The 20,560-nt window shown below is 47.0% G+C and overlaps 8 protein-coding genes across 8 annotated transcripts; 4 read left to right on the forward strand and 4 right to left on the reverse strand.

Annotated features, from left to right (window-relative positions):
• Window positions 1–358: 358 nt before the first annotated feature.
• Window positions 359–3,291, reverse strand: V1513DRAFT_115531 (glycosyl transferase family group 2-domain-containing protein). The gene has a single exon (XM_066894138.1). The coding sequence runs from the start codon at window positions 3,212–3,214 to the stop codon at window positions 473–475; it is 2,742 nt and encodes a 913-aa protein (XP_066753023.1). The 5' UTR covers window positions 3,215–3,291; the 3' UTR covers window positions 359–472.
• Window positions 3,292–4,803: 1,512 nt separating this feature from the next.
• Window positions 4,804–7,790, reverse strand: V1513DRAFT_459021 (glycosyl transferase family group 2-domain-containing protein; the record flags this gene model as incomplete). Its single annotated transcript, XM_066899726.1, has 3 exons — window positions 4,804–6,663; window positions 6,722–7,048; window positions 7,077–7,790. The coding sequence occupies 3 exons, from the start codon at window positions 7,788–7,790 to the stop codon at window positions 4,804–4,806; spliced, it is 2,901 nt and encodes a 966-aa protein (XP_066753024.1).
• A 797-nt stretch (window positions 7,791–8,587) lies between these two features.
• Window positions 8,588–10,592, forward strand: V1513DRAFT_459022 (concanavalin A-like lectin/glucanase domain-containing protein; the record flags this gene model as incomplete). Its single annotated transcript, XM_066899727.1, has 3 exons — window positions 8,588–8,660; window positions 8,724–9,144; window positions 9,176–10,592. The coding sequence occupies 3 exons, from the start codon at window positions 8,588–8,590 to the stop codon at window positions 10,590–10,592; spliced, it is 1,911 nt and encodes a 636-aa protein (XP_066753025.1).
• Window positions 10,498–11,308, reverse strand: V1513DRAFT_446494 (uncharacterized protein). The gene has a single exon (XM_066898272.1). It carries the CDS (start codon window positions 11,247–11,249, stop codon window positions 10,785–10,787), a length of 465 nt encoding a protein of 154 aa, XP_066753026.1. The 5' UTR covers window positions 11,250–11,308; the 3' UTR covers window positions 10,498–10,784.
• A 9-nt stretch (window positions 11,309–11,317) lies between these two features.
• V1513DRAFT_446495 (uncharacterized protein) lies at window positions 11,318–12,253 on the forward strand. Its single transcript, XM_066898273.1, has 2 exons — window positions 11,318–11,574; window positions 11,625–12,253. Exons 1-2 carry the CDS (start codon window positions 11,514–11,516, stop codon window positions 11,825–11,827), a joined length of 264 nt encoding a protein of 87 aa, XP_066753027.1. The 5' UTR covers window positions 11,318–11,513; the 3' UTR covers window positions 11,828–12,253.
• Window positions 12,254–12,395: 142 nt separating this feature from the next.
• On the forward strand, window positions 12,396–14,883 carry V1513DRAFT_446497 (transmembrane amino acid transporter protein-domain-containing protein). Its single transcript, XM_066898274.1, has one exon. It carries the CDS (start codon window positions 12,540–12,542, stop codon window positions 14,535–14,537), a length of 1,998 nt encoding a protein of 665 aa, XP_066753028.1. The 5' UTR covers window positions 12,396–12,539; the 3' UTR covers window positions 14,538–14,883.
• A 2,995-nt stretch (window positions 14,884–17,878) lies between these two features.
• Window positions 17,879–19,504, forward strand: V1513DRAFT_446503 (phosphatidic acid phosphatase type 2/haloperoxidase). The gene is made up of 2 exons (XM_066898275.1): window positions 17,879–19,219; window positions 19,275–19,504. Exon 1 carries the CDS (start codon window positions 18,035–18,037, stop codon window positions 19,205–19,207), a length of 1,173 nt encoding a protein of 390 aa, XP_066753029.1. The 5' UTR covers window positions 17,879–18,034; the 3' UTR covers window positions 19,208–19,219; window positions 19,275–19,504.
• Window positions 19,380–20,480, reverse strand: V1513DRAFT_446505 (ubiquitin-related domain-containing protein). The gene is made up of 3 exons (XM_066898276.1): window positions 20,125–20,480; window positions 19,893–19,937; window positions 19,380–19,809 (listed from the first exon to the last, which is right to left on the reverse strand). Exons 1-3 carry the CDS (start codon window positions 20,374–20,376, stop codon window positions 19,792–19,794), a joined length of 315 nt encoding a protein of 104 aa, XP_066753030.1. The 5' UTR covers window positions 20,377–20,480; the 3' UTR covers window positions 19,380–19,791.
• Window positions 20,481–20,560: the final 80 nt, after the last annotated feature.

Raw genomic sequence — 20,560 nt, forward strand, 5'->3', positions numbered from 1 at the left:
TTTCCGGGTTTTCTCGGACACGACATCGACTTCGTCTTTTACATTACGTGATCCTCAAGCTGACGTCCGTCTCACAAAACACTCGGGAACTCTTGCTGATCGTTCAGCAGAGAGCTGATTCCATTCGGAGATTTTTTGCAATGAATACTACAATGATTACTACTTTGTATATAGCTCTGGGGTCATCGCTTGACTTATTTCTTGGCACTCCAACCAACCAGATAAGGCCAGATTAAATATCCGAACTCCCGCAGGCGAAGATTAATGCGATCGGATGCATTTCCTCTTCTAACCAATAAATGGATAAGTCTCGCATGCAGGCATTGCGCAGACCGGTTCAGCGTTTCACATACCCTACAGAGTAAAGTTATAAACTCGTCCATACATATATTATCAAGTCAAATATAAAGATAATCCATTAAATGCCTGTGTCAATTGATCCATCTATAGAAAACTCCAAAAATGCAATATTTTAAAACGAAAATGTCATCAGCTGCGGATTCAAAACAATTGGTGACAAGAAATGCGCCGTGAACACCCACCCAAGCGGCAACGCCAGGAATGAGCCAGTGATTCTCCAATTCCAGGGCACCGCGAACGCAAGCATGACCATGCCGGTAACGCCGACAATGATTGCCAAGTACATGTACTTGAATCCCTTCACGATCTTCGAAAACTCCTTAAAGAAATTAGAAGCATCTAGTTGCTTTGCTGTGGCACCCCACTGCATATTGATGCCTAGCAAGTGGGAAAGTAGGGCGAGAGTGAGGTGCCACGATAATCCACCAATGAAAACTGCCATGAGGACAGTCCAGCAGAAGTTATTCCACAACGAGTTCCAGAATTGGTCGGCTTTGATGCGGTACTTGACGAGTGCGTTAGCGACTGGCGATGCACACGAGAAGACAATCGCGGTCGAGATGAAATTGTTAAATGATGTGACGTAAAAATGGTCGACCGACTCGCCAAACCAGCCTACGACGAAATAGTTGATGACGGTGAGGAGAAGCGAGGCTGCGATGGCATAGTATGTTCCGATATAGGCTACGACGGTGACCTTGGCGAAGAAATTAATTTCCTTTGCGAACAAGAACTGTCGGAAGAGAGGGGTAAACATCATTCCGTTGTACCACTTCGAGGCTGGCTTGAACATAAGCTCGGAACATCCGTATGCGTACTTTTGCCATCGTGTAATCTCGTCATATACTGAGAGCGATACGCCTTCTTTGAATCCTTCGCCGTGATACGCTGCTAGCCGAATAACGTAGCCTTTGCAACGTAGCTTGAGCGAGAGTTCGAAATCCTCGGAAACATGCGACTCGGACCAATACTTAGTCATCCCATCCTCCTCATATGCCACCTCCTGCAAAGCGCTCCACCGCAAGAACGCATTATGTCCAACAAATGCCGCTGCATCTCCACTAGCCGTAGCGTACTGAATCGCAAAGTAAATCAAGCGGGTAAACCAAGCGATCATGTTTTCCCAGTAATTGTTGACGACCATCATAACTCCGGCTGTGTGCTGCAGGATCGCGACTTCGGGAGACTGATGGAACTCTGACGCAGCGTCGAGAAGACAATCTTCCGGGACCCGAGTGTCTGAATCGACGAGCAGAATGATGTCGCCAACTCTAATATCACCCGCCAACCAACATGTCTGATCCTCGCGAGCCACCTTAGCAAGGACCTCCTCATAAGCTTCAATCTCCTCTTTCTCGGTCCACTTTTCAGCCTCGGGACGACTGTGGGCGGCTTCTAGTAATTGCTCGACTTTGTTTGACACATTTAGACAATAGTTCATATTACTAGCCTTTTTGAATCGTCCTTTCCGTACAAATCCATTTTGCCCATGCGGCGGCCGAGCGACGTAGCCTATAAGATGATCATCATAGTAGCGTCTCCGGACAGCAGCTTCTTCCTTAGAAATTAACTGTAATCCATCGTCGTTTACAAAAATATTCGCCGTCCCGCCTTGTAATTCGTAAGTTGTCACCGCGACGAGGAGAGATTGCATTGTAGGATCGATGACACCATCCAGAGATTCTTTGTATACCGGGCACTGAATCGTGATATGCGGCAATGGTCCGTCGTTAGGGGAGATGCGTTTCGGTGGAATGGCGCTGTAGGATACGGAATTTGTCTTCAATTGCGAGACGGGGCCGAGAAACTGGAAGACAATTCCCGAGACGACCACGCAAAAGAAGGCGCAGAATAGCGTGAACGGCGGCAGATATAAAATTACGAGTAACCTGAGGTAATTTCCATCTGCCTTGATCTCCATCGCAATTGTTCGAAAGAGAAACCCATAAAACGTCATCATGATAAGGATTGCAACACCGACAGACAATGCCTGCATGACTTTCACCGGCCTAGCCTCCTCAAGCAGCTTGTCCCCGCTTTCCAAATCATCTTCTCTCTCTCGATCCATGAAATGCCGATTGTTACTTTTAGGGCTCGTATCGGTTTCCCAGATGGCGTCTACCATCTTGCTCTCGATAACAGTACCGAAAGCAATAGTGTCCCGGATATTTTCTGCCCATATTACCAGGCATTGATCTGACCGTATGAATGCCGCGTATTGGTACTTCCGTGCTCTTGGCAACTCATCCAACGTATCAAGGACTTGTATCCGCGTATTCTGCGACAGTTCAATATCATGTGCATCTGCCGACAATTTGTTTAGGAGAAGGCGGATAACTGGGTACGATATCTTTAAAGCAACTTCAACGTTCAACATTGCCACATTTGCTACGTACGATTCAGACATATCCGCGAGCTCGGCCTCAGGCGGAAAACATCTGTACTCGATCATGGACACGTCGCTATGTGCGATTCTGAGCGCAACGCATGGGGTATTATCCGGGTTTTCGACTGTGTCGAGCCAATTCCGATAGTCAACTTCTTGGAATAGATACCGGCACATGATATCATATCTGTCTATTGCGCGCCAGGTATCGTGGCTGCTCCGTATTGGTGTCTCTTGTTCCTTTTCGACAACCTTCGGAGTCCCGAATGCGAATTTTTCGTTCACGTCGGCTAAGAAATCAAGCGGAAGCCCAAGCGACTGCGCTGAGAGGCTGAATTGGGTTGCCCGATCGGTCTCATTCCGTTGGTTTGAGGACAAGATAGCCGTCTGTAACCTGTCATGATGCTCTTCCGTGTCCGAGAAGCCTGCCAGCGGTCGGATTGGCTTTGTTGAAAAGAACCCGAACATTACGTTGAAGTGATGACTGCGTAACAGCGCCTTGCACGATCCGGCCGTAATATTTAGACATGACCCACACACAGTTGATTAACCTAAGGTTGAAGCAGAAGGACGTTCTAAGATTAATAACTGACACCGGCGACAAACTTTCTAATCGAGAATAAACTTAATCTAAGATCAAACTTTAATTTTGTTCCGTGAGACAAAAAAGATAAACATGTCAACCCGCAACGAGATGAGATTTGACAGCCAAATAGAGTTGCGGCTCGTGCCGAAATATAAGGTTTCCCCCTTGCTTCGCATCCGCCCGAAAGTAAGTCCTCTTCTCCTTCAAACATAAACCGATCCGTTAAATCATCTTAATTATGCACTGGTGACTACCGGAAAAGACTGAGAAATTTAACGCATTTGTTAAGGTTGCGCTACTATTTTGCTTATCTGAACACACTCGCAGCAATCCAGTGTTTCGGTAGAGACTTCCTCTCAGATTTGCTAGATCTAATTGTTACTCGATCGCCAGATTTTTTGCGACAGGCACCGGATGCCTCAGATAAGCCTGGCATAAATAAAACTCTCCATTTTGGTCAGACATTTCGTAGTTTGCTAGTCTGGTAAATTTGGCGCCGCCCACACTACACTAAGCTATCTGCAGTGAAGTCGTTACTAGCGCTGCAGTTAAGCTCTGGCAAGATTAAGGCAATGCGCTCTGCCTAATCGAGGACAGCGATGTAAACAAAGGTCTAAAGCTGTATATTTACACAACTGCCTCCCCCCACTTAAATGAAAATATCTGCGCAGTAATCTTCAAAAACTGAAACTTATATCTTATATAAAGTCTAATGACGTTGGTGCTGCCTACAGTCAGTTCAATTAGTTTGAATGAATTCTGGTCGCATTCTAGATTTGTTTTGTTGTTGGCTTGATCATTAGCCAATGATGCTTGCATGCGACTGCAGGTGATCGAGCGAAACGAGACAATATACCGGATGAGGTACGATACCGCCCCGCCTACGTACCCAAAGATAGACTTTCCTGACGCCCAGCTTGCCCACCGGTGGCGAAAAGTCTATAATAGTTATGACCTGAGTCCGGACATGAACAGCATAGCCATTGCAATCCTGCCATTCAACATGCACAGATAACGAACGCAGTTGCCACCAAGGTAGCCAGGAAGATAGCAGACCGGAGACACGGGACTGGTTTTAGCAGTTGAGAGTGATTTTCGTTAATCAAGACATCCCATACCTGCAATCTATGCTCAAATAGTTACACTTCCATTTAAGTGGGCCTTATAATAATTGGCCAGCTTTTCGCTTAATAAAGCATTAGCGGCTGAAGTATACAAGAAGTCACTTCAGCCGTGACCATAACTAGCAATTTGACGTCTGGCTTGCTTTATGTGCGGAAATCGGATGACAATTCGGCGCCAACCCTATATTGGATAGACTTCGATCGCATGCTCGTTGCTACCTACATGAGTAAGCTACAACTAACTAACCCAGACCCTAATGAAATGAATGAAATCGGGCCATCTAAACATGTAAAACATTTCTCAAAATTAACCAAAAAAAACACCAGAAATGAAATCAAAAACTAATTTAAAATGAGAAAGTCATCAACTGCGGATTCAACACAATTGGCGACAAAAAATGGCTCGCAATATTCCATCCCAGTGGCAAAGCAGAATATACCCCCGTTATCCGCCAATTCCACGGCACAACATACGCTAGCACGATCATGCAAGCGACAATCAATATAAGTGTGATGTACATCCATCGGAAAGTTTTCACTATCTTAGGGAATTCCTTGAAAAAATTGGACGTTTCAAGCTCTTTCGCCGTGGCACCCCATTGCATGTCAAGACTGAACATGTGGGAGAGTAATGCTAAGTTAAGGTGCCATGAGAGACCTCCAAGAAAAACAGTCATGAGGGCTCCCCATTTGTAATTTTCGGCTAATGCGTGCCAGAAAGTGGATTCTTTGATGCGATACCGCACAAGCGCGTTGGCAATTGGACACGCCCCGGAGAAAACGAAGATGAGCGCAATAAGATTGTTGAAGGACGACAAATAGAACTGATCAACCTCAAAATCAAACCAACCGATAATAATATAGTTTAAGAGCGTGAGAACCATCGATGCGGCGATGGCATAGTAGGTTCCAATGTAGGCAATAATTGTGAACTTGGCAAACGGTTTCATTCCCGACCGTAAGAAGCGGGAGAACAAGGGAGTGAAGATTGTACCGGTATACCACTGTCGAACTGGTCGAAACACAAGTTCGGAACATCCGTAAGCGTACTTCTGCCACCGCACAAGTTCGTCGTAAACAGTAAGCGATACTCCCTCCTGAAACTTATCGTCATGGTACGTGGTTAGACGGACAATGTAGCCTTTGGTCTGCAGCTTCAGCGACATTTCGAAATCCTCAGACACATGCTCCTCTGACCAGTATTTGATCCGGCCATTATCTGTCTCATCTCTGTATGCAATTTCTTGAACGGCACTCCATCGCAAGAACGCATTGTGTCCGACAAATGCTGCAGCATCACCTCCGGAAGTAGCATACTGAATCGCAAAGTAAATTAGACGCGTGAACCACGCGATGAGCTCTTCCCAATAATTGTGAACAACCATCATAACGCCAGATTTCTCCTGCAATATAGCGACTTCAGGCGAATAATAAAACTCCGACGCGGCATCGAGGAAACAGTCCTCCGGAATTCGGGTATCGGAATCAACAAGTAGGATGATATCGCCGATCCGAATATCTCCGGCAGCCCAGCAATTTCCTCCCTCCTCCTTGATCACCGCCGCAAGCGCCTGCTCGTATGCTTCAGTCTCGTCTCGATCGGTCCACTTTTCATGACGCTCAACTGCCTGAAGATTTTCTTCCACGCGATTACTTATATCAAGACAATAATTCATATTGCTCGCCTTCTTGAATCGTCCGCGTCTCTGAAATGAACCTTTACCATGCGGAGGCCGAGAGACATAACCAATCAAATGTTCAGCATAGTAATCTCGTCGCTTCTGCGCCTCTTCTTCCGGAATCAATTGCATGCCGTCGTCATTTACAAAAATATTCGCCGATCCGCCTTGCAATTCGTAAGTTGTAATCGCCGCAAGAAGACTTTGCATTGTTGGATGAATAACGCCGTCGAGTGACTCTTTGTAAACAGGACACTGAATTGTAACATGCGGCAACTGAACTTTACTAGCAGACAATCTCGGCGGCTTGACGGCACTGAATGTCGAGGAATTGGTGTACATTTGTGCGACGGGACCGAGAAATTGGATAACTGTGCCGGCGACAACGATTGTAAAGAACGCGCAGAACAGAGAAAAGGGCGGAATGTACAGAATAACCAACAGACGTAAATATTTTCCATCTGCTTTAATTTCTCTGGCAATAATGCGAAACATGAGGCCGATGAATGTCATCAGCAAGAGAATTGCCTTGGCGTAAGTCAGCGAACATACTTAGGAAACGAGCTTTTGAAACAAGATCACCTACAAATCCAACAGATATAGCCTGCAACATAACAAATGGTCGCCTAGGCTGCTCGCCGCATTCTAAATCAGCGTCTTTCTCGCTGTTAAACATAAGAATTGGTTCAGACAGATGAGCCTCGAGATCAGGAACAGTCCAAACTAGTTCCATCATTCGATTCTCCAACAAGATTGCAAGACTGAGAAGCTGTCGGACATCGTCGGCCCATACAATTAAGCATCCTTCACTTCTGACAAATGCTGAGTACTGGTACTTTCGTGCCCGTGGGAGATCAGACAACGTCTCGAGCACTTGTATTCGAGTGTTCTCTGATAACGGAATGGAAACGGCCTTCAGCCGGAAGATAGGAAAGTAAGACATTGATAACAGGATACGATAAGCGGAGACAAACTTCTACATTCAAGCCCGCAACGTATTCGGCTAGAATGTGAGTTTGGTCTTGCTCCGGCGGGAAAATCCGGTATTCCAACGAATTCTCCTCACCCAAGTCGTCGCTGTGGTTCACTCGCAATGCTACGCACGGTGTGATATCGGCTGATGGAAGAGTCTCGAGCCAGTGCTTTTGTCGGCACGCTTTGTAGAGATACTGACACATGATATCGTACTTGTCCAACTGCAATGGATCTAGTCCGAGACTGTCGTAACTGTGCACATCTTCGGAGTCTGTCATCCCGGTGTGCTCCCAATATTCGGCAAACTGTTCGTCAAACTGATTGACATAATGCGTAGGATTCTGTACTGCTGCACCATCAGATCCTCCTCGGAAAGCAGACAAGTCCGTGGGAAGACCAGGTTTGTCCATTGCCAGTAAAGTGCCAAGTCGTTTGCGAATGTCATTGCCATTACTTGAAACCAAACCTGTGGTTCCCGTCGACAACGGCCGATCATGTTCAAGAGCATGAGTGACGTGCTCGAACGCAGTCGACTGGTGGACTGGCATAGGGTCGTAAACGCCGCGGCTGCTTGTCCTGGCCGCAGATGTCGGACGGTGATGAGAGACCGACTGCTCGCGGTCATAACTAATGCTATGAGACGACAGTTTCTGTGCCACGAAATGCTGATGTTGAGACATGCTTTTCTCGGTCGCCACGCGCGGATGCGAATTGGCGACAGTTCGAGCCCTGGAGCGACAAGATAGAATGTAGTCGGTGTTCTAGAGGCCCAAGAAATGACGAGGAAAATGGGCAAACTGCGGACCCAATCTGGAGAGAAAGCGAGTCGCTGAACATGACTAGCACATTTAATAGCAACCTCTGAATGAATTCGTAGCATGATGGTCATTGCGTTCTGCATTTCCAGACGAAGCCTGAAGTTTAGCATCGGAGATGAGGATAATTGCCCGCGAACCCCTCTGCTTACCCGGCTGGCCCTGTACCGGCGGCATTACGACATGCCTAAGCCGTTTTTGACTAGTCTCTGCATCTCGATTTGTTATTGTTGTCAGACAAGGTAGTACGCTACTCTCAGATTTTGGAATTTGGTATCTCACATTACTCTAGCCGAATAAATACATGGTATCAAGATCAGAAAAGACACTATCGCCATTAAAACATATTGTGCAGGTGACGGAACATAGTAAATTGCCTGGTTGCAAACTGTGGTAGTGTTGATCAGTGTGTGTGATGATGGCGTTGGCCTCGAGAAGGTACGTACCTTTGACAGGTGAGGTACGATAAAGGTGCAACCCTGTCATCTTGGCAACTTTAATAAATGTGTTCGGGCTGCGATGCCGCTATCGTTGACGGAGCTCGGCACTTATTCGATCTTGCAGCAGAATGTCATCATAATAAACACTGCACCCAATTTTTTTTTTATCTCAGGCCTCGCTACCGCCCCCCTCAACGTAGAAACGTATTGGTTGCTGAGAAGATGGTTGCTTCAGACTCACGGTCGAATGCACCTGCTCGCGTCGCCGTAGACGACGAAACGAAAAATAATAATGGTTCGTGGGCTCAAATCTTGTTTCGCTGTTTGGGATAAAATAAAGCTGCTGACTGATATCAAGACAATCTATTCCGCGCTCCAGCTGGCTCTGTAAGCGATTTCTCGGATCCAGCGGCATACGTTCTGACGTCTCAGTCAGAAGTTGTTCCTGGTCGACAGGTGCAGCTGGACAACACGGCAAAACGATTTCCCCCGTCGCCATCCATGACTACGTTGTCGGGACTTGGATCAGGATCGCGGTTTCTGTTGAGAACGGATAACAAGCGTGCGGAGCCGACAGGTCAAATTCCGGTCAATTCGCCGTCCGAGTCCTCGTCGTCACTACCTCTCACGATAGGTGGAATTAGCGAGTCAGATCCAGCGTTCCAGCAGTTCAAGTCGTTTGCGTTCATCGATCATGCCGAAAACACTGGTGAATGGACTGGCCCTAATCCAGAGCCCAATCTGCCGCCGTCGCCGAAGATGATGCCAGCGGATGCGGTGTCCTGGCATTCCCGTTACTCCGCAAAGTAGAGCAAACATACTTCACTCTATCCCAGACGTGCCGCCGTTGCCTATTTCACGGCCGTCAGCTAGTAGACCGGGTCCAGGGCAACGAAAGCCGTCCGTGTTTTTCCACCGCCCGAGTAGCCCGAGTACAGGGAGTCTTCACAGCCGGCTGCCATCGCGATCAGGCCGCAATGGTACGTCGGTCGGAAACGCCGCCGAACAGGCTGGTCGGATTCACACGCGGCGTCATTTCGTCTCCCGTCGGTTACCACTTGGATATTCGGCCGAGAAGCCGTGGCTTAGTGGCCAGGCAAATGCCGAGAAGTTTCTGAGTTGGATTGTTATTGTAGCATTCGTTATTGGTTTGGGTATTATCGGTGTTTTGACTTGGGTTGGCACTACTGAGATTCAGAACTACAAGTATTGCACGGTGCTAGAAGATACTTTTGACGAGGGATTTTTGAATAGTACGATCTGGACGCACGACGTGCAGGTTGGTGGGTTTGGCAACGGCGAGTTTGAATGGGCGACGAGTAGTTTAAATAACTCGTTTGTGCGTGACGGGAAGTTGTATATCGTGCCGACTTTCACTGCAGACGCTATCGGCGAGGACAACATGATGAACGGATACACCGTGAATCTGACTACGGCGGGCACGTGTACATCGTCTGCGGACTCGGACTGCGCGGTCAGGTCCAATAGCACGCTCGGCGACATGATCCCACCGATCATGTCTGCTAGATTGATGACGCGGAGTTTTGCAAATATCCGGCACGGCAAAGTGGAAGTCCGGGCGAAACTTCCAAAAGGAGACTGGCTGTGGCCGGCGATCTGGATGATGCCAAGAGACAGCGTGTACGGACCGTGGCCTGCGTCGGGCGAGATCGACATCTGCGAGTCCCGAGGCAACGACCACACGTACCCTGCCGGCGGCTTGAACGTCATGTCGTCGACCTTGCATTGGGGTCCTACGATGGCACTGGACCAGTACTGGAAAACGCATAGTTCGCTTTCTTTGAAACGGACAACTTTTGCCGATGGGTTTCACACGTTCGGTCTGGAATGGAGTCACAAGTATATAATGACATATCTCGACGGACGGCTCCGGCAAGCCATCTATCACAAATTCGCGACGCCATTCTGGACATATGGTACTTTCCCTAGCACGTACGAGAACGGCAGTACTGTTTCTGATCCATGGCCCGGTGACAATTTGCAAGCGCCGTTTGACCAGGAATTCTATTTGATCCTCAATGTGGCAGTCGGCGGCACTAACGGTTGGTTCCCCGATAACCAAGGCAACAAGCCGTGGAATAACGGCGACAGACGTACTGCAATGAGCAGTTTTTGGAACGCGAGGGACAAGTGGCAAAAGACGTGGGGCGATGAGGATAGTCGGGGCATGGTTGTGGATTCGGTGAAAATTTATTCAATGTGCTAGATCTGTGGCGTTGGTTGTAAGATAGACTGGGATCGCGCCAAACTTGAATTGGTCGCTATTGAATAATATTGATCAATAAAGGTGACCGTGATAACGCTGAGGCGACCGGTGAAGATGCTGTTGACGGATGGCGATTATGATTTTGTAGAAAATAACATTTTTGAGTAATATACAATGACGGGCTATCATACACTACTTGCTGGCAAACCTCGCCTGCCTCTTTTTCATTTTCTCCTTTTCCTCGTCAGGTACGACCGGGGCAGTCTCCTTCACATTATTGGGGCGCTCATACGGCGCACCACGCTGGCCACGGGCACCGCGTGTGGTGTTGTTGCGTTCTACAAGCGGCTTGTCAAGAGCTGCAATTGTATTCTTGACGGTGACGGGATCTGTGCCGAATTTTTCAGCGCGGAGGATTAGTTTGTCGATTTCGGTTGCGTCTGTGCCAAACCGTTTTGCCCGAGCAGATACCCTCTTGAGGTCTTGTATTAGTCGTGCAGAACGCTGTTCTGGTGTTTCTGTTGTTGGTGACGTGGAGGTGGTCGAAGGGGTAGAGGTAGAGGTAGAAGTAGTTTGGGCGGCAGTGGTAGGGGTGACGAATGCGGATGAGATGCTTTTGTATTCAAATTTCTGGGGAACGTCTGTCATGGCGAGCATCTATTAAATGTGAATGAGTAAAATATTAGCGCTTCGTCGCTTCGATGCGTCGACTCGATTTGATGATGATGATGATGATGATGATGATGATGTTGGATGGCGACTGTTACTTGAGTGTCGGATGGTTCATCTCGCACGTGATGGGGATGACGCGGGCTTGATCGATGACGTATTTCTCAGCACGATAACAATTAGGGTCGACGGGACAAGTTCAGAGTCGGCGAGTATAAATATCTACAGTAGACTCATCGCATTGAACTGCAAATGAGATCTACAGAGGAGCCATCGCCGAAAGTGTGCCATGCTGAAGCGTGCGCAATTCAAGGTATTTACAGTCTACATTTGTTTAGTATTCTTGTTAATTCAAAAATTTAGAGTGCCTGAGGAGAACAAACTACAACGAACGAAGATGCACTGCGGCGATCGATTCGCTGTATGCTTGCTGTAAAAAGATGTATGAAAATGACACTGATGCGCGGGCAATTGCGTGTCCGCAGCCGGAGCAGCTGAAGATGAAGCTTGAGCAGCGAGAAAAGGAGATTGTTGATGCAGAGATGCGGAAGACGAGGATGAGATGATGTGAAGATAATAAAATTATAGAGTGGATGTGCTGGGCAAGGGCTGGGGAATCAGTGAAAATATTTTCGCTGCGGAATAATCCGGTGCAACCGTGCTAAAGAATCCATTTGACGTCACGCGGCGCCAGTTAAGTTTTTTTGAAGCCGAGTGATGTGTTGGCGCCTGTGCAAAGCGCGGTGAAAGAGAATATCCGTGCGCCATTACGAATCCCGTGATCCTTCATCAACTTGTGTTTGGCGGTTCCTGTGCCTGATCCTGATCCAGATCCAGTCGTGGGCTGATCCTGATCCAGATCCAGTCAAGTCAAATCGAGTCCATTTCCCTCTTTCTGCGTGTCCAAACCAGGTAGAAAAACGTAACGATGCTTTGCGATGAATAAATAAAAAAAAAAAAAGAGGAAAAGTTTTCAGAAGAGGCGGCGCCATTTCTGTGCGACTGTTGGGTCCTAGCGCTTTAACGCGGGCGCACCGACCCACGGATTGACTCAGCTCAGCCGCGACTCAGCTGTCATTCATTTCTCTCTTTTGCCCCTCAGGAAGACTTTTTTTTTTTTTTTTTTCACTCTGACCACTACTGCGATGACCGCGTGCCATTGGCCGATTTAACACTAACAAAACAAAAAAGCGGCGCACACTCTTGCTCCATATAACAGCTCCAGTGTCGCACCGATGTTGATGGGTGTGCTTTCTTCTTAGCGATCGACCAGTTACAATGTCCTCTCAGCACTCGCTGTCCGCAGTTGAAATGACGTATCCCCGCCGAGGCTCATTGACCAGATCTATTCGCTTTGCAGGAGGTGTCAACTCTCTCGATCGATTCGCGTCATCCTACACTCGTGCTCAGTCCTTTCTCGTCCTTGACGCTCCCCTAGCCCTCTCTGCCCAACCTGGTGTGCTCTTCTCTGGAAATCAATCTCAAAGAGCTCAAGATTCCATTCCGCTTCTACATCATGCCCCATCAGACGAAAGTGCTATTGTATTGGAAGACAGCGAACCCAACGTTGACGGTGACGTGGAGGAGGAGGACGACGAGGTGAACGACATTTACGAAGTGCCTGAATACGACGATGACGCGACCGAAACAAGCGCCATGCTTCCCTCGCTTATTGACTCGTCTGATGACATTACTGCGCGATTTACTCCGCCACAATCCGGTTCCTCTCATCCAACACAACAACGACCACGGCACAACATCAGCGCAAAGAACGCGGATGTACTCATCGGTGGAGGCCAACGTGTTGTTGTCGTCATCGACAACAACAACAACAACAATAATAATAATCACCATTCTAAGGGTCGCGTACTCGTTGTACCAGGTAGATCAACTGCTCCTCAGACAGTCTTTAACTCTGTGAATATCTTAATCGGAATTGGCCTATTATCACTTCCGCTCGCCTTCTCCTACGCTGGATGGCTAATCGGCACGTTATTCATCGTCATAGCAGCCGCCATCACGCTTTATACCGCAAAAGTCTTGACTCGCTGTCTCGACACTGATCAGACTCTAGTCACCTATGCAGATATCGCTTACGCTGCCTTTGGTTCCCGGGCTCGTCTCCTCACCTCCGTTCTTTTCTCAATGGAACTCCTCGGGGCTTGTGTCGCTCTAGTCGTGCTCTTTGCTGATTCTATCAACACTCTCCTTCCAAACTTGCTGTCAAAGAATGCCCTCAAGATCATAGCATTCTTTCTCCTCACGCCTCTGTCGTTTTTGCCACTCTCGGTCTTGTCCTTCACCAGCATTCTAGGAATCATCTCAACTTTCAGCCTCGTTCTCATCGTCTTTATAGATGGTCTCTTTAAAACTACCCAGCCTGGCTCTCTCTGGCACCCAATGCCCTCATCCATCCTACCAACAAACTGGAAAGCCGTCCCGCTCTCCCTCGGCCTTCTCATGGCACCATGGTGTGGCCATTCCGTGTTTCCAAACGTCTATCGTGACATGCGCCATCCCTACAAGTTCAAGCGATGTCTAAATATATCCTACATCTTCACCTTTCTCATAGACGCGTCCATGGGTATCCTCGGCTTGCTCATGTTTGGCAATAAGTACGTCACAGAGGAAATCACAAACACCATCCTCGATACTCCTGGTTATCCCCGTACCCTCAGCATTGCCATCGTCGTCCTCATCGCATTCATCCCCCTTTCAAAGACCCCGCTCAACGCACGGCCAATTATTACCACCATCGAAGTTCTCCTCGGCGTGTCCGATACTCCCACAGCACTCCAACTCCACGACGATGACGATAATGATGACGATGACGATGACACAGACTTGGACGACCAATCCTACGACTGGCCCCGCCGCCGTTACAATAAATACCTTACTTTGTTCCGCTCCCCCGCCGTCGCGCGAGCAGCAATCCGCATCCTCACAAATCTCGTCGTCGTCATCATCGCCATCCTCTTCCCCGCCTTTGACAGGATCATGGCTCTTGTCGGCTCCGCCCTAGGCTTCACAATCTGCATCGTGCTCCCGCTTGCATTCTACCTCAAGATATTTGGACCCGGAAGACTTAAGCGCGCGTATTACATCTCACCCTCAGGTCAATCACATACCGGCATCACTCAAGAACTTAGCAAATTAGAGATCGCGTTCGATCTTTTTGCCATTGTCGTCGGAGCTGTGCTGGCCGTCGTCGGTGGTATCTGGGCTTTGCTTCCAGATGAATTTATTTTTGATGTCAACCCTGATCTAGGTCGATAATAGATATGATTTATGTGGTTGGTTGATTTGCATGATTACGGGAATGCATTGGTGCGGTTGATTTTGTATATTGGGTTGTTTTTGTAACTGACATAGTAGGTTAGAATTGTTAGAATTGATAATGTTATATTATGGCCACAATTAGAATATGTCCATTTCGAATGGCTTGAGGATTTGTAACCACCTCTTCACGAAGTCATGACGGCTAGCGTACTGCGGACACTCATGTCGGTATGCTTTTTCCAGAACATGTCTGATTCAACGCCTGATTTAGAGTCAAGTCAAACGCTATTTCTGTCGAGGACAATATTCCCTCCTCCCCGTAAAAATTGATATGCAATCGTACTATCCATGTCCGAGTAGGCAAGTCTATTCCATGTCATGTTCCTGAACGACCCGCACTTATTCATTCCGCACGCTCATTCCGCACGCTCAATACAAACAGACGAACGGGTAAACTGACAACCAATTATCCAATATGTATTAACCAGTCTTACAGAAACACGATCCATCGTTAAGTTAAGCCTTGTAATCTGCACTCTGTTTTGCGATGTTCCGTGCAAGCAAGCCACTGCGATCGCCTAGGCATAACGGTCAGGGTTCAGGTTTCCGACAAATATTACACAGCGTTGACAAAGCTGTGACTGCCTGGCAACCTTATATCCTAGTGCACGGGCCGACGACCTAATGCACAGAAGACCCGTCAATCATACAGCGGTCTGTCTACTCAAAATCTTGCGAATAACTTAAATTAGGATTAGCTGGTATTTTACAATTTAGGCCGGATCCTAAAAGTTCACTGGTGAACATTGTCAATCGGGGTGAGTTCTTACGCTCTGGCTGACAACAGACAAACTATAGGCAAACGTTAAATCCACATATTGTCCTGCTTTGCTAAGCGTTGTTGTAATTCAGCAGGACGGAATGTAAGGCTCGATGTTAAATTATTGTATCCCAGCTTGTTGGCAGCTGTCAGTTCTTACTAGTCCTATATCACGGCAGTGAGTTACCAGCGGTCAAATAGTTGTGCCGTTTGACTGATATGTCCAATCGGCAATATGTGAGCTGTGTCATTTAGAGAAAATGGATAAGGAGTAAACTATTCTCTTCGTTACTAGGGCATACGGTCAAAACCAATTGTTTGTTTAGAGTTGCAACTGTTTACGCCTGCATTTTTAGCAGCTTATCAAAATTGCCCAGGGAATCAAAGCTGGACGAGCGAGCCGAGATGGGGGTTACTCGGCCCCGACCGACCCCTGTTATGCTCGTGTCTTCTTAGTTGGAGTTGAGGAACCGAAAGCCAAAAGATCAAATTCGGCTATGCCAGCTCGGTAACGACTTAACGTAGTGAGGGCTCTCATTGCTGCAAGCAAAAATATCTTCACTTTTAAATCCAGCGAGTATGAGACAGAAGGGGCAAAATATTTCGAATTCCACACAAATCGACCACTGTCGACATGAAAGATACCATCAAAGGTTAGAGAGACCGCGATGCTGACGCACATCCCCGTAATAAGCAGAATGTATGTAAAGTGAGAGTGGGATGCGCAACTACCGTCCTCGCAGCGCGCGATTCTGCTATGGAAGGTAAGCTCCTACTCAAGTCGTGCATAATAACGACGTTGCTATCCCCGGCTATATCTGAGTACCATGTCTGACAGTAATCTAGAATCCGAGTAATTGTTTCAGTTACGCAAAAACCGCAGCAGTGAACGGCTCTGCTGTCCCTCCTCGTTATGCGACCTTTATTGGCTGTCAGGGACTTGCGATCAATCCTTTCGAAGTCTGATAACTGTTTTGAAGATTAGAGTTAGTCACGCCTTCAGATATTAATCATAAACTTCGACATTATCGACATCTCACTGAGCTTGATGCCGTATCGATGTACTGGTCCAATTCTGACAGAATACCTGTTAGAACCAGTTTCAACCATTAACCGAAATTAGCCCTTCTGTCGCTTAAGGGGACGGAGGCAGGAGTGGAAAAAACATGGCCAGATTCCCCACTTACTTCGTACATTTACGGCGACGCTGGTGCTGAACAACTTCGTCGCCAGTGCTTGCGAAAAAATAATAGGAAAGCTAAGGGCGAACAGGATGTGATGTAATGTGCTTTCTTTAATCGCGGACAAGACAGATCAATTGATCAATAGACCAATTGAGTAAAAAAGATATCAGAGAGTGAATTCGAAGAACATTGCAAACCACGTTGGTTTTGGGCTAACGTTTCCTTGACCGCCCTCACTGCTAGGCTTTGCAATACCGATATTTCGCAGTAGTGGTTCCTCAACAGCCATACCATTGCAGGAAGCATGACTTATTGCCTAGGGAGACTTTCTCTGACGGCTTCTGGAGACATGTTGCCGTAAACCGAACAGAAATTCAATGAGTTACGAGGATATCTTGAAGAATCAGGACATTTGAACTGCCAGAAAGTCGGTTTCACTAGTATTCATTGATTGACTCTCAAGTTTGGCTGCGAGGTGCCAGCCGTTTCGAAGCCCCTATGCAGCCTCTGAGCAGTCGCAGTAGCTTGCAAAAGCCTCAGATCTCTCTATCAAAACCTGTACAAGTCTCAACGAAATTAAATTAGCTTTTATTATATTGGCAATAGTTAGTCAAATGTTCCTGTATGATCAGGCAGAAAACCGGTCTGCTGGGAGAACGTGAATTTTGTTCTGCACTCGCGAAACCCTAAGTATCAGAACCCTACTCCCGTCGCCCTACAAGAGCAAATTTTCAATTTTGCGTTTCTTGTTCCCTTCTTTTTTTTTTTCCCTATGTCAAAAACTCGTAGGCACCTAGAGTCACGGTTTGATTTTGAAAATTTCTCCACAATCATTCACGTCGTCAATGACGGCTCTGCGTGCTCATGGTTGTCTTAGAACAAATTCTCTTTTGCTGCCAGTCGGTGAAAGGAGTTCTATTTGTCCATTTTGTTTGTGCTCTTTGTGTTGAATTGAGAGTTACTTGGTTTTGGAACATACATGTAGTTTAATTTACATCTAGTTAATATTGTCTCATCATCAATCAGATCTTTTCGTCGGCGATTTCTACAAGTAAATCTAACTGCCATAATTTATCTCCTCGCAAGCAATGGAAACTGTTGGGCGCAACATAAACCTGCCTTTTAGATATTACTTATGTGTCTGCTGAACCATCTTCGATTCACTACTCAGATTACGAGTACATATCCGCAGGATTACAGTAATTTTCGATGGTGTAGAGTACAACATAACGATCAATGTTACTCTATTGCGTCAAATGACCCCTCATTGACTTTTTTAGAAGGTATCAATCAGAATTAGACTGAAGTTGATGCGGGAAACAATGCACCGCCGCCCCAGCCGCACAGGAGAGGCATTTTTAACTGTGCGCCTCAACTTGCCTGTTAATCACCGTTAGGACAGCTGTCGCCTGACAAACAATTGGCTGTGTCGATATAAGCCTCGTCCACCACCCGATTTCTCTCGCTGCTACTCAAATTACTATTACACCATGGCGCGACGACGAGCTTCCCATATACGGATCTTGCTCTCTTACGCTTTCGACTACGTAGTCTTGGTGGTGCTTATCGCCATCTGGGGCTACATGTCGACGCTCCCGCCCAATTTTAGCCGATTTGCGCTCACCGATATTACGTTGCAGTATCCAATTGCAAATCCAGAAACAGTCTCATACCCCCTCGCCTGTATCCTCTGCATAGCCGTCCCCGCTGGTATCGTCACCTTCTGGTCACTCGTGGTCGACTTGTTTCGGTATCGGGGTACGCTACGCTCTAGACTCTGGGAACTTAACTGCGGGATTTTGGGACTTGCTCTAAGCATTACAATGACCATCGTGATAACTACAACCTTAAAAGCTATTGTGGGCCGGCCTCGTCCAGATGCTATTGACCGTTGTCAGCCCGCAGCAGGCAGCATAGACGGGTATCCGTACGGACTCAGCAGCGTCGACATATGCACGCAAACGGACAGGTCGGTGCTCGAGGAAGGTTGGCGAAGCTGGCCTTCGGGACACAGTAGTACGGCGTTCGCAGGTCTCTTCTACTTGTCGCTTTATTGGGCCGGAAAACTATCATTGTACGACAATAAAGGCGAGGTATGGAAGACAGCTATGGTCATGTTCCCAACCCTGGGAGCCGGTGCGATAGCGACATCGCGCTTATTAGATCATAGACATCATGGTACAGATGTGCTTTCCGGGAGCTTGCTGGGCGTCGGCACAGCTTGGATGGCCTATAGACTTTATTTCCCGAGTCTTCAAGATACCGTACGAGAAGGTCGGGCGTGGGGCATTCGATCCTGGGGCGAAACAAAAGTATCTCCAGATGCCAATGATGGTATAGACGGGCCCATGTCTCGTGAAGATGAGTCTCGCGTCGATGTCGAAATCGGAGAATTCAGGCGCAGACAAACTTCCTCGCAACCGTACGAAACGCAGCCATACGCTAACCGTGGTGCAGCGGGATATATTCCCGAAGAGTATGCACTTGATGAATTTCGAGAACAAGAATGGGGGGCTAATCTATTGTCCTCAAACAGCAGGGTGAAAATTCCTGGATCTTCGAGTCATGGTTCGCGCGCACTCTTACGAGAAGATGAGGACAACGGAGTTGATAACGGTCTTGTCAATGCTTCGGAGAATCCGTTTCAGTCGAGCATAGAGTAATTTATTGAACTTGTATGTATATGGCATATACTTTGTATAGACTGATCATTAATATGATTTCCGTTAGTTACATGTGTCTTGCAGTGCATAATTTTTTTTTGTTAACTATAGTGTAACTGTCGCTAAAGGTGCTTATATTTGATGGGTCCCATCGCTTTGTAGAGTCAGTTGGTTCGAATGAATGATTGGCTGCATTTAGAAATAGAAATGATAAGGCAGTCATCCTGTAAATCTGTTTGTATATTCTCCAGGGACCCTTTTCAGTGTGCAATTCACTGGTCAATATATATATTCGGGAATTGTAAGCTGGAGTAATAGTAACACATTCCCAAGAAATGACACGCAAAAAAAAATCATCAAACACAATAAACTGCCTTACATCATACATACATACGTACATACATACAAATACAATCTTCAATATCCTTTATTCCGTATAACGAATATAATCACAACACAATAAGGAAATACAAGCTAAATCCCGACATGACTTCCTTATTAACTCACCGTGGATAGCTTTCTGTAATCCTCATATCCTTCCGAATGGTAATGTGGCAATTGCGTGAGTTGGTGAGAAATAATCTTTAGAAAGAACCGCCGATCTGACCAGTCATTAGATTAGCCACCACTCTAGTCTTGTTGTATAATAAAGCAAGGGAGCATCAATGATCCGTGCTTAACATACCTGCTCTTGATGCACTTCGAGAGTATCGCCGTCCTGCATTCCCAGCTATATTAAGCATTAGTTAGAGGTTTAATATATAGCCTCGAAACGTATGTGTCAATCCATCCATTAACACGCGTATCAAGAACCGCGTCTTCCCATTTTCCTATCTTCAATACTCCCACAAAACTCTTGCCACCATATCATCTCTGACACTCTCCGTAATTAGAGGGAACTTGAAAAACTAACTTACCGCATCAGGCGTATCTGTCTCGTTGATTCTCTCCCCGTCATACAAAAATCGCAAACTGGACCGTGCCTTACCCTGTCGCTCACAGAAGGTATCCATTAATTTCTTCAGAGCAGTGCTCTTTCGAATTCGGAAAAAGACCTCATTGTTGTTGTCTGTGACCTTGATGTTAAGGTGCTCCCCGCCAGATGGGGTTGCCGCACCTTCCGGCTTAACTTGTGGAATGCTGGGTGTCGCGTTGTCGTCGGCCGACATTTTCAGTATGAATTCTAGTAGTCAAGAATGACTGAAATGGCTGTGATGAGGTAGTCCGTCAAATCGGACAGGAAAGGCGCGGAGATATGCCCGTTACTTGTAGTGCTCAAAGGTTAGCACATGGAGAAAAACTCAGGTCGCAATAGAACGTTAGGTTGGGTAAGGGCTTAGTGCGAGATGCGGA

This window comes from Lipomyces chichibuensis (assembly GCF_038497645.1).
Source record: "Lipomyces chichibuensis strain CBS 12929 unplaced genomic scaffold V1513scaffold_20, whole genome shotgun sequence".
Taxonomy (NCBI): Eukaryota; Fungi; Ascomycota; class Lipomycetes; order Lipomycetales; family Lipomycetaceae; genus Lipomyces; species Lipomyces chichibuensis.

Excerpts from the sequence above, each read along its gene's own strand:
- V1513DRAFT_115531 (XM_066894138.1), bottom strand. The coding sequence starts at position 3,214 with ATGTTCGGGTTCTTTTCAACAAAGCCAATCCGACCGCTGGCAGGCTTC.
- V1513DRAFT_446494 (XM_066898272.1), bottom strand. The coding sequence starts at position 11,249 with ATGCTCGCCATGACAGACGTTCCCCAGAAATTTGAATACAAAAGCATC.
- V1513DRAFT_446495 (XM_066898273.1), top strand. The coding sequence starts at position 11,514 with ATGAGATCTACAGAGGAGCCATCGCCGAAAGTGTGCCATGCTGAAGCG. Across the intron at positions 11,575-11,624 it reads TGAAGCGTGCGCAATTCAAG|AGTGCCTGAGGAGAACAAAC; the intron begins GTATTTACAGTC and ends TCAAAAATTTAG.
- V1513DRAFT_446497 (XM_066898274.1), top strand. The coding sequence starts at position 12,540 with ATGTCCTCTCAGCACTCGCTGTCCGCAGTTGAAATGACGTATCCCCGC.
- V1513DRAFT_446503 (XM_066898275.1), top strand. The coding sequence starts at position 18,035 with ATGGCGCGACGACGAGCTTCCCATATACGGATCTTGCTCTCTTACGCT.
- V1513DRAFT_446505 (XM_066898276.1), bottom strand. The coding sequence starts at position 20,376 with ATGTCGGCCGACGACAACGCGACACCCAGCATTCCACAAGTTAAGCCG. Across the intron at positions 19,938-20,124 it reads AGACAGATACGCCTGATGCG|CTGGGAATGCAGGACGGCGA; the intron begins GTAAGTTAGTTT and ends TGCTTAATATAG.